The sequence below is a fragment of the Battus philenor genome, unplaced genomic scaffold, assembly GCF_028537555.1.
Source record: "Battus philenor isolate CCGP_79_NKW_IND1 unplaced genomic scaffold, ilBatPhil1.0.hap1 SCAF_19, whole genome shotgun sequence".
Classification (NCBI taxonomy): Eukaryota; Metazoa; Arthropoda; class Insecta; order Lepidoptera; family Papilionidae; genus Battus; species Battus philenor.
In genome coordinates this window covers 1605539-1616483 of record NW_027181681.1, presented here as the reverse complement: position 1 = coordinate 1616483, position 10945 = coordinate 1605539, and the positions used below count along the sequence as shown (strand labels likewise).

Genomic DNA, 10945 nt, shown 5'->3' with positions numbered 1-10945 from the left:
TAATTTACATCTGTTTGACAATGTCATAATATTGCATTGTAAATGTAATCTGAGATAGAAAGCCGGTCCGACTGAAGAGAATTAAAATAACTGAAAATACTACAATAATTATATTCTCTTATATAGATATGTCGCAGTCCAGTTTTTTGGAAATTGATGGAAGCATTTTAGAAGGGGTATATATCGCTTTATAATATTCAAAATTATTTAGGCGTTGTTTTCACGATAAAAAAAAATTTTACATTTCAGGGCGGGCAAATCCTTCGCAATTCGATGTCGTTCAGCGCCGTTTTGGGTATACCAATTCGTATAACAGAAATCAGAAAAGGACGCAGCAAGCCCGGCCTTGCTGCCCAGCATTTGAAAGGTTTTCTGTCTATCTGCATTCACTTGTTAAGTATTACTCTGTAAGACAGTGTTTCCCAACGTTAGGCACGCGCCTCACAGGAGGGTAGTTTGATTATTAAAGAAGGCAATGGAAAAATGGGCTTATTACGATTTTAACTGTTTCGATTTAATATAAGAATTAAATGTTACATATGGGGACTTATAAATTGTAAGGTAGGTCATAGTACATGAAAGGTTGGGAAACAATACTGTATATTATTGCTAACCATGATAAACAGACTATTATCAAACAATTATGAATATCCCTATATTAACTACAGCAAACCTTAATTAAAATAATTAAAACCTTCAGTACATAACCTTTTTCCACTATAAATCTCATGAACAGTTCTTGTCAATAGAAAACACTGGCACAGATTACTGATCTGAGGAGAAGAGCTGGCCAGAAACATTGAGATACTTTTAAGATATTTTTAACATGAAATTCAACAATTTTATAATGTATTACCATAATATATCTTCATCTATATACTTTTAATTTTTGATTTATAACAAAGAATAGTAAAACTTAGGATATCATATGGAACTTTATCATATATTTGTTCACTTGACCCCACAAACTATTTGTCTACTTTATTATGATTAAAATTAAGCATTAGAAACCTCTTTTATATCTTATATTTATCATGTGTTTGTCACCATTTTTATAAATGCATTAAAATTTATTTTAATTTTTATTTGTCATATTTCAATTTTTTCTAGTACTATTTAAGATTGCACAGCAAATAATTAAAATTTTTATATTGAAAAATAATCGAAAATATTTAATTAAAATCACGCTTTATTACATTGAATGGTTCCAGGTATCCAGTTGGTAGCGAAAATGTGTCAGGGACAATTGGAGGGTGACTTTGTGGGATCTACAGAAATTAAATTTACACCAAAACAGTTAACCGGAGGACATTTTGAAGTTGATATTCAAACTGCTGGGTGAGTTGTACATTCAAAAGATCATGCCTGTGCTTGTTTTTCAATTTATTGTGTCTGTCCCACGCAATTATGGTCTGTTACAAAATACATTTTACCTTTTGCCTTCTAGGCTCTTGTTTTGGCTCTTTCGAAACATTGTTACATTGTTTACATGTATGTATTAATGTGTAAGTTACCTCAGTCCCTTTTTATTATAATTATTTAGTAACTTAAATGTTATTGGGTAGTACCATACACAAATACCATTTTATGTTTCTGTCATTTGAGTGGTCTTGTTTATAAACTTTTTTATTTTTTTTTCTCTGATTCATTTAAAAAGTAATTTTATCAGTGTTTATTATTTAAGTGGTCTTGTCTATTAACATTTTTTTCTGATTCATTAAAAAAGTAATTTTTTTTCTGTTTATTATTTTAGTGTACTTGATTTTTCACTTTTTTCCTTCATTAATGCTCTTTTTTTTTCATTTAATTTATTACAATGTCAAGGTTTTTTTTTGTATAAAGTTATTTATATATATAAACTTTTCTTAATAAATATATTTAAACCATTGTACATTTTAGAAATCTCTAGTTAAGTGGATAAAGCATGTTTTCATAGTGTGAGAGTCTGTATATTAGGGATTGCAAATCCTATCTACAGTATGATTGGTTATAGGTTTCCAAGCCTTGTAGTAGTGAATGTATAATTTGTCAACAATTTGGTTTTACATCTAATTCCAATCATCCTGTCCTATGAATGCTTTATTCACTCTAAAATTTGTTGTATTATTTTAGTTTTTCTATTGGAATGGAGAGGTCACTTCTGGAAAAATAAAGTTTGCGAGGACAAGTAGTAAAAAGTAATTTATTTTATAACATATGAATGAATTTCCGTTGATTTTTGGATAGGAGGACCATATATAGGATTATCCCTATGTATATTTCTAACTGTATTTTTTATTTCTCAAGTATATTGTGTCCCTTAGTTGTATTTTTATACGTATATAATTTTTGCAGGGCTATCAGTTTGAATCTTCAAGTGGCACTGCCATGCGCTTTGATGGCGGATAAAACCGTGACCCTGGACCTGAGGGGTGGGACCAATGCCGACATGGCACCGCCAATAGACTACATGAAACATGTGATGAGACCGATACTGAAAAAATTTAAAGTTGACTACTCTTTGGAGATATTAAAAAGAGGGTAAGTGGAAATTATAGAAAGCAATTGTTATTTCTATACTTATACACTATATTTATATAAATTTTAAAAATTTTGTTGAGGTAAAATTAATAAATAGTTGATATTATTGTATTAAAGATTATATAATACACCAGCTATGCCCATGGTTTGGTCCGGGTTCAAACAAAATTATATTTTGTTTTTTTCATTTAAGAATTTGTTTCTCTCTATTTATACAGGCTATAAATATTGCACACCTTTGGAAAGAGACAATAGGCTAATTTAGGCTTAGTAGAGCGTTATCTCTGTCGCACGAAATACAAACAGTCCGGTATCTACTAGGAGCTGTTGAAACAAGTATCATTTGCTTCTTTGTACTGTAGGGAATGACCTCTCGTTAAGGCGATTGTACGGAACGAGCAGTTATGGAGCGATGGTATAACCTGCGAAAAAGAGAGAGAGAGAGAGAGAAAGAACATCTGAGTTCCCCATCCGCAGTCGAAGAGCTGGACGTCGGAGGGTGTTATACCGCACCGTTCTCCAATCCCCCTTAGCATGGCGGCAATCGCCTTGGCGACGGAGTCGGGGTGATCCGCCACAAGTAAGGAGTCGAGGCACTGATGATTGTATAGCGCTCTCTTTCGCACGATGTAGATAAAGAATTATATTTCTGTGGAATTCCCCTTTTTAATGCGCCGCTGACGATGACGTAATGCAGCTCTTAGAAATAAATTAATAAACAATAATTAATTTTAATATACATGTCGGCGATTGGGATCAGAGACAAATTTATCCATCTTGTACGGATAATATGGGCGTGGTTAAACCTTAACTTGAAAATAAAACTTTAGATATCACAATACAAATTAACGCGAATTAAATTTCGGTTAGACGTAATCGATCCTCCATCACCGACCGTTCCGCGCCACGTTGAATCTCGAACTGCCCCCTCAACGTCGCTTCACGGTGGTTTTAACGTTTCTCTAGAGTAGGAACTTCCGGTCAGTTCCATTCTCGTCCACTTCCGGTAGGAACGTTCCATCCTCTTGCACTAGATGGCGCCACCGACCCGCCGTCATATAATTCGAATTAGGAAAACGTATTTTCTTAAGTTAACATTAAGTTATTATTTCTGAAACCCTTGATATTTGTATATGGTGTATACATTCACCTGGTTACCAAGACAATGGATTAAATTGTAAAATGCTTGGATTCAGGTATTTTCCTCGTGGCGGTGGTCATGTGAGGGTGATGATAATGCCCGTGAGGCAGCTGCACGGGATCGAGATGACGGAACCTGGTTCGGTGCTTCAAGTCCAGGGTTATAGCTTCGTGACTGGCACGATGCCTATGAGGGTATATCTCTTCATTCCCTAATCTTTTAACACTTTGACTGCCAAATACGTAAAATTTAAATTGAAAATATGTTTATTTTTTTACACTTGCCAGTACGTGGTCTCCATACTGCCACCTGCCACTTCAACTCTTTCATGCGTTGGTCTAAGTGGTTCAGAATTATGTTTCGTTAATTGGAAATACAATTATTGTTTATTATTCCCTAAGCATGCCCCGTAGAGGGGTGAAACATGTGTAGAGTGATTTAACGGTGGTAGTTGTGTTTCGCATTGTTTACCGCACGCGCATTTATCAGCGGGCTGGCGGGCGGTGCACTTTATTGCACTACTGCTGCATAGCGGAAGTAGCTATATATTAGTTAGGATGTACTTCCGCGAGGTAACGCCTGAATTGCTTCATAATCTTAAAATACGACAATAATGTCCGAAAAATATTTTTTTTTAGATAGAAGCCCCGCGTTACCCACTTAACTATATTTAAACTGTCCACAGCTGGCCTATGAAATGGCAGAAGGTGCTAAAGAGTATCTGAAACAGTTGCCCAACGTCAACATCAACTGCTGCAAGGAGCAAACTTCAAGCCGCGACAACTGTAGCGGCATTATGTGAGTTTTCCATAAAAACACTTGTTTATATTATTTTTAACTTATTCTAAATCTAAATAAAATGTAGGTACATTTTATCAGCCACCTTAGAGTAAGAAGATGATGGATGAAAGGCGAGGAAAGAAAGAAGGTATGAAAGAGCAAAACGAAAGATATTGTGTTGCGTGAAAGAGAGTGATAAATAAAGAAAAGACTGAAAAAAAAATTGAACCATAAAGTCCATGATCCCAAAAAGTTAGGAGTACGAAAGGCCCCCATTAGCGGGGGCCATAAAAAAAAACTTATTCTCTGCCGATAGGCATTCACTACAAGGCGCTGGCCTCGCACAAAGATCACCTCGATGATTGATCTTGCATTGCCCTCATCCAGCGACTTCTTGCTACCTTATCTGTGTCATCGGTCAACTTTTCGGTTCAAATGGGACTGCCATTTCAGACGAACAATTCTTTGAGATTCGATGATTTTGGTTCTTCTGCGGATCTTATAATTTGTGATTTGACTCTCTCTATTCCTCTCTAGAAGACTTTGAAGCCATTTTTAATTCAGGATCATTTATAGCGACCATTTGTAAAGAATGAGAAGAATGCTAGAAGAATCTACGGCTTTGTTCAAATGCATAAGGCGCCCTATAAACCAACCATCGCATCCAAAAATTTTCTTTTCAAGAGGGACTATACCCGTGGGAATGTAGTGTAGTGGTAGGTTACCGAAGCGAAGACTACTTCGTGATCGAGAACGACGCGAGCGATCTTCTCTCTCGCTTGCACGCGGCCGCCGGTGTCTTTGGTATTTACCTACGTGTGTAGTGTCCAACGGCGGCTCGATGTGCAGCGCGTGTGCTAACGTTGAGATGTTGTTGTTGTTGTTGTTGATGTTGGCTTTAGCGAAAGCAACAGCGTACGCGGCCAGCTGGTCGGCGCAGTCATGTGCGATACTGAGTGACTCGCGTTCCGCCCTCCAGACAGTCGCTAGATCGGAGACTCTCCATCCCTTGCGGTAAGAGTAAAAGAGAATTGTATGAAAGCAAGAGAGAATGGCAAGAGCGGACACTCTCCATCCCTTAGCGGTAAGAGTAAAAGAGAATGGTATGAAAGCAAGAGAGAATGGCAAGAGCGGACACTCTCCATCCCTTAGCGGTAAGAGTAAAAGACAATTGTATGAAAGCAAGAGAGAATGGCAAGAGCGTTAGTTTCTATTGGGTGAAAGCGCACGCGGGGACGAGAGGGCGGACCAACTGGCCAGGGACGCGGCCCTAAAGAGTAAAAGATGATCAGAATATGAGGAATGCCCTATATCATACGTCAAGCGACAATTTAGGCTAGGAACGCTTGACGAATGGAATTGCAGGTACAATCACCAGAAATATTCATCGAGATTAGCCTATAATTATACCTATTTAAAAACAATATTCAACCAATGAAAATCGTCAGCCAATCACAAGTCGATAATATATAGTCGTAGAGTGTTCTCTTTCGCACGATTTAAATATAGAATTATATTTCTGTGGAATTCCCCTTTTCGATGCGCCGATGACTTTCACGTAATGTTACTCATACAGACTTATGATAATGATAATTTCGTCAATCTTATGGTTACGGACGAAGTATGCCAATGGCATTCTTCTAATTCTTTATGAGTGTAATAATGGAATGTGTAAATAAAGATTATTAACACGTTATTGTGAATCAGTTTGACGGCGGAGACGTCGTCGGGTTGCGTTATGGGCACCGACGCGCTGGGCGGGCGCGGCACGACTGCCTACACTGTGGGCGAAATGGTCGCGAAAGGTCTGGAAGACTTCATAAGAGTCGGCGCCTGCGTTGACCTGCATGCGCAGGTAAATTGGTAATTTAAAGGAAGATTCACAGCAAGGTATAGGTCTCCACCAATCATCGCCCGCGATCTGAATTGTGACGTCACCTTAACTAGGGGGAGGGGGGGGGGCATACCCAATTCATCTCAATTCGCTCAACAAGCTATGGAGAGTCATATGCTCAGGTCTTATAGATCTATCATTTTCTGTGTTCAGTAGTGGACGTTCTGTTGGAAAAAAAGACTTCATAAACTGTTAAAGAAAATCTCTGATACGAGTTTAGATAAAACAAGTCTGAAGATGTAATAGTATCCAAAGATAGAAAAAAAATTACGAACTTCAAAAAAAAAGGATAGGTCTTATTGTAAAATAAGGGGAGCTATGTCTAGATGTGGTCGTCCTATAGGTAAAATGAAAACGATACAGATTTAAAAAGTATACCTCTTTGGCTTGCAATACAGCCTTCAAGGCCTTTGGTTCGGTTTATCACTTCAATAGTGTCAAAACGGCGTCCACGCATTAGATCATGGATGCACAGACCGCGGCCCGTCGGTCGAATACTGGTGGCCCGCCGACAGCAAAAATAATACTCTCGTACATTCGAAAAATATTGAATTCTATTCCAGAATAAAACCAAAAAAATTTAGTTACCTATACTTCTGGCGGCCGGCCCTCCATCAGTTCATGATTTGCCCGAGTGTCAAGTCAAGTCTGTGTGCAATCACGCATTAGACTTTTGAGTTTGCTGAATAACCAGAGGTCGCACGGAGCCAAATCAGGAATACGGTTGTTACGGAACGATAGGAGTTGAGTTTGACAAAAAAAAGTCGAAGAAATGATTTGGGCTGAACAAAGTGATATTCTAACTTTTGAAAAACAGACGCAAATCATCTTACCAATCTAAAAAAAGGTACCTGCTTTCCTAATGTGAGGGTTTGTAAAAATTTCGAATGCTCATCAAGCGACAATTCTTTCCGTGTAGGTGTTTCATTGATTCGGCTAAAGAATATCCACTATTGGACACGGGCTTCAGCTTATTTTCTAATAATCTTCAGCAGATTTTCTAGAAGCCAATTGTGTCTTAAATACTTAATGGAATCAGGCGTTACCTTGCGGAAGTCCATCCTAAGTAAGAAAATGACCAATATTTAGCCACTTCCGCACATGCAGTGGTAGTCGTGCAACAAAGTGCACCGCTCGCCAGCCCGCTGATAAATGCGTATGCGGCAAACAATGCGAATCACACAACTACCACCGTTAAATCACACAACACGTGTTTCACCCCTCCACTGGGGCATATTCAGGAGTTATGTTACACCGATTAGTGTCAAACACAGAGACTGTTTTTTTATTTTGTGGAAGTAGCTAAATATTGGACCTTTTCTTACTGATTGTATCTAGCATCTGACGCTCTTAACAAGGTGGGTCCACCACCCATATGACGTTCCCCCTTACCGAACCCAGGCCTATATTACAGCACAAACGGCAATCATGTAACCTTTGTCAAAATTCGCTAATTCATTTCAAAAATATGGGTACTTACGTATTTACGCCATCGCGGCAAAAATTTTATTAACAAGCCGATAAAACAAGAAGGTAGGTGTAGAATTGGCTGTTTTGTTTCTTGATTTTATAAAAAGTGGTTCATTTTATATTTAATCATCAGTAATTTAGGTGACAGTGATGTGTTACGGTGGAATCTTTTTAGGTAAATTTTTGCCGCGGTGGCGTTAATATACGTAAGTACCAAAATATGTTCACATGTACAATGCGATTAAAATAAGAATAGGACGGGCTCTCGGCTAACTTCACTCATATAAGTACGGTCAGCATAAAATATATAAAATAAAAAAATAATAATAATTGTTTTTGTTGATTGTTTAATTTGTTCTACAATGAGCAAAAGAGGTAGTGTTTTACATCGGCGAGCTCGAGAGATTATCAGCAATGTTGATAAGTACTTCGAGAAAGAGAAAAAACGTGCCATTATGTTGTTGGACCAGTTAAAACAAGCAAGAATTGTACCAGGGCCAGATGGCAATATTCATATATCGCGTGATGTATTTGGAAGTTTCATTAAGCATTTGGAAACTGCTTCGAAGGTAACCGAGCGAGTGACTTTAGTCACTGGTATTATATGCTTTTTTTGCACACTATACCAAGTTCCCGTTGTGACGTCACAACATGGCGCTAGGCCGGTCCTATTCTTATTTTAATCGCATTGTAAACACATTATGATTTTTAATTGATTTCCAGGATCAGATGATTATATATATGGCGCTCGCTAAAGGCAAGTCGTCTGTTAAATGCGGATATATAACAACTCACACCAGAACAGCAATCTACATCGCAACATTGCTCACGAAGGTAATTCAATTTTTTTTTTAGAGTTGGGGAATTCCCGAACATTCAATTAATTTCTCTGTCTGTATTATATTAAATGTGACCACACGTGGGTTCTGACTCGAAATGAAACACCACTGGTTCACTAGGAGTCCTTTATTCACAAATCAGATGGTCACCCTAATTTAACACAAATTATACTTTCGCTTACTCCAAACTGCGTTTCCAAATCGCTCAAGAAATCATTGTCAAAATAACTTACCAAATCGTCATCTTTTTATTAATGATCGTAGATCTTGATCTTATAACTCGAATAAAAACACTGAACTGCCGTCATGGGGAGTACACTTATACTACGGATAAGGTTCTAGTAAGTTCGAGATAGTACTCGGTTAGAATTTCCGAGAATTGTACACGAAATTCTATAAATAATTTCAAGGTCATACGTATTTACGGCACTACTTGATTCTAGGGTTCCGTGTTTATTGTTTAGTGTTTTCTGTAACGCGTGCTTTGTAACACTATTATTATATATTTACCAGCTGATCCCGCAAACGTTGTTTTGCAAAAAAAATTAAAGTTTTTAATTAACAAATGTAAGATAAGGGTTGATCGTAGAGGGGTGAAAATTTAGGTTTGTACGTATTTCTGTATGCTGTATCATAATAAAATAAAAACCAAAAAAATTGTCTAAAAAAATTAAAAATAAAATTTAGGGGTGGACCACCCTTATCACTTAGGGCTATGGAAAATAGATAGTAGCCGATTCTCAGACATACTGAATACGCATGTAAAATTTGGTAAAAATCGGTCAAGCCGTTTCGGAGGAGTTCAAGTTCCAACACCGTGACACGAGAATTTTATATATTAGATAGAGTGTACCATGGATTGATAAAGGTACGTACGCATGTACATTTCTGTGGTGGCCTGAAGGTAGGATGGGTGGGCATGCAGATTCAAAGTCGCGGGTAGTGTTAGACCAGTGTAGCGATCTTTGAAGGAGGCTTACGCCTTACATTATACATACACACACACATATATATATATATATATATATATATATATATATATATATATATATATATATATATATATATATATATATATATATATATATATATATATTCAATTAATAAAAAAAATGTTACTTCCAGGTAGAATTCACGATCAGGGAGGAAGGTGAACATCTAAATATCATCGAGTGCACCGGTTTAGGTCTGGTGAACACGAATTTATGTTCAGAATAAAGATGAGGATCATACATTTTTGGTATGTCAAACGATCCGAGCTTTCAATTCCAATAGCTCTTTATGCTGTTATAAAAGAATTTTTTTAAGTAAGTGAGCCACTCAAAGAATCTCGTATAAATTAGTATATGAGTTCCAGAATGTTCGATACCAATTGACCAATCAGCGAACAGCGTACATCGAAATTTCTCGAATATTTGGACGCTTTTGAACTCCGTAGTTAACTTTAGTAATAAGGCCCGATATCGCTCAGCGTGTTTTGTCGTTCGTACCATATATATCAGGGGTGGCCAAACTGCGGCCCGCGAGCAACATGCGGCTCTTTGAACAATTATTTTCGGCTCCGACTGATAGTCGAATTATTTTAATATTTAAATCTATATAACCTATATCAGCTCCTGGGTAATCGAAATAAATTACCGGTGTGAATGATTATTATTATTATTCCAACATAAAATTAGCGAAATCCAAACACCGATCGTAATTAACTAACTGGCATCTTAAGTATTATTAGGAGTGCTGTCATATACGTGTGCATATACATCAATACCTCATTTTGCGTCGTGGTTACGTTCCCAAAAACACGACGCAAAGTGAATTAAGATTTTCTATAGCAAACCTTGTAAAGATCGAAGTTAGGTACCAGGGTTACGGAAATACTACTTTTTAAAAGGGAATTTGAACAAAATAAACATTTAAAAAACAAAAATAATATAACTCTGTCAATAAATAATTTGGAAAGATATTTGCCATTTTTGTAACCAGAAACAACTCGTTAAAATTTAAATAAATTTATTATTCTCTTTAAAAAAAAAGCACAACACACTTTATTACAATAAACCACGGAATTGAAACTAAACTCTAAAATTAGCAAAACAAAGTGAAAATATATCTATTGAAATTGCGTTGTTTTTAGTTAGAAAAGGAATCCCCAAATTTTTAATGGCATGGCGCAATTAGAAACAAAAGTGTTGCCATCTTTTAGAAAAAAAAAAAAGAAAATTAAAAAAAAATTAGACTCGAATCCAAAACAACGAAACCTCGAAAATCTAACGACGCACAGTGAAAATTAGAACTAATTAA

General features: G+C 36.7%; 1 protein-coding gene across 1 annotated transcript; it reads left to right on the top strand.

The window, feature by feature from the left end:
* Positions 1–59: 59 nt before the first annotated feature.
* Positions 60–9893, top strand: Rtca (RNA 3'-terminal phosphate cyclase). Its single transcript, XM_068764377.1, has 9 exons — positions 60–176; positions 250–367; positions 1212–1338; positions 2335–2520; positions 3717–3855; positions 4347–4459; positions 6149–6296; positions 8529–8639; positions 9770–9893. The coding sequence occupies exons 1-9, from the start codon at positions 129–131 to the stop codon at positions 9860–9862; spliced, it is 1083 nt and encodes a 360-aa protein (XP_068620478.1). The 5' UTR covers positions 60–128; the 3' UTR covers positions 9863–9893.
* Positions 9894–10945: the final 1052 nt, after the last annotated feature.

Coding starts and splice junctions, on each gene's coding strand:
- Rtca (XM_068764377.1), top strand. CDS start 129: ATGTCGCAGTCCAGTTTTTTGGAAATTGATGGAAGCATTTTAGAAGGG. Junction 368..1,211: donor TGCTGCCCAGCATTTGAAAG/GTTTTCTGTCTA, acceptor GAATGGTTCCAG/GTATCCAGTTGGTAGCGAAA. Junction 2,521..3,716: donor TTGGAGATATTAAAAAGAGG/GTAAGTGGAAAT, acceptor GCTTGGATTCAG/GTATTTTCCTCGTGGCGGTG.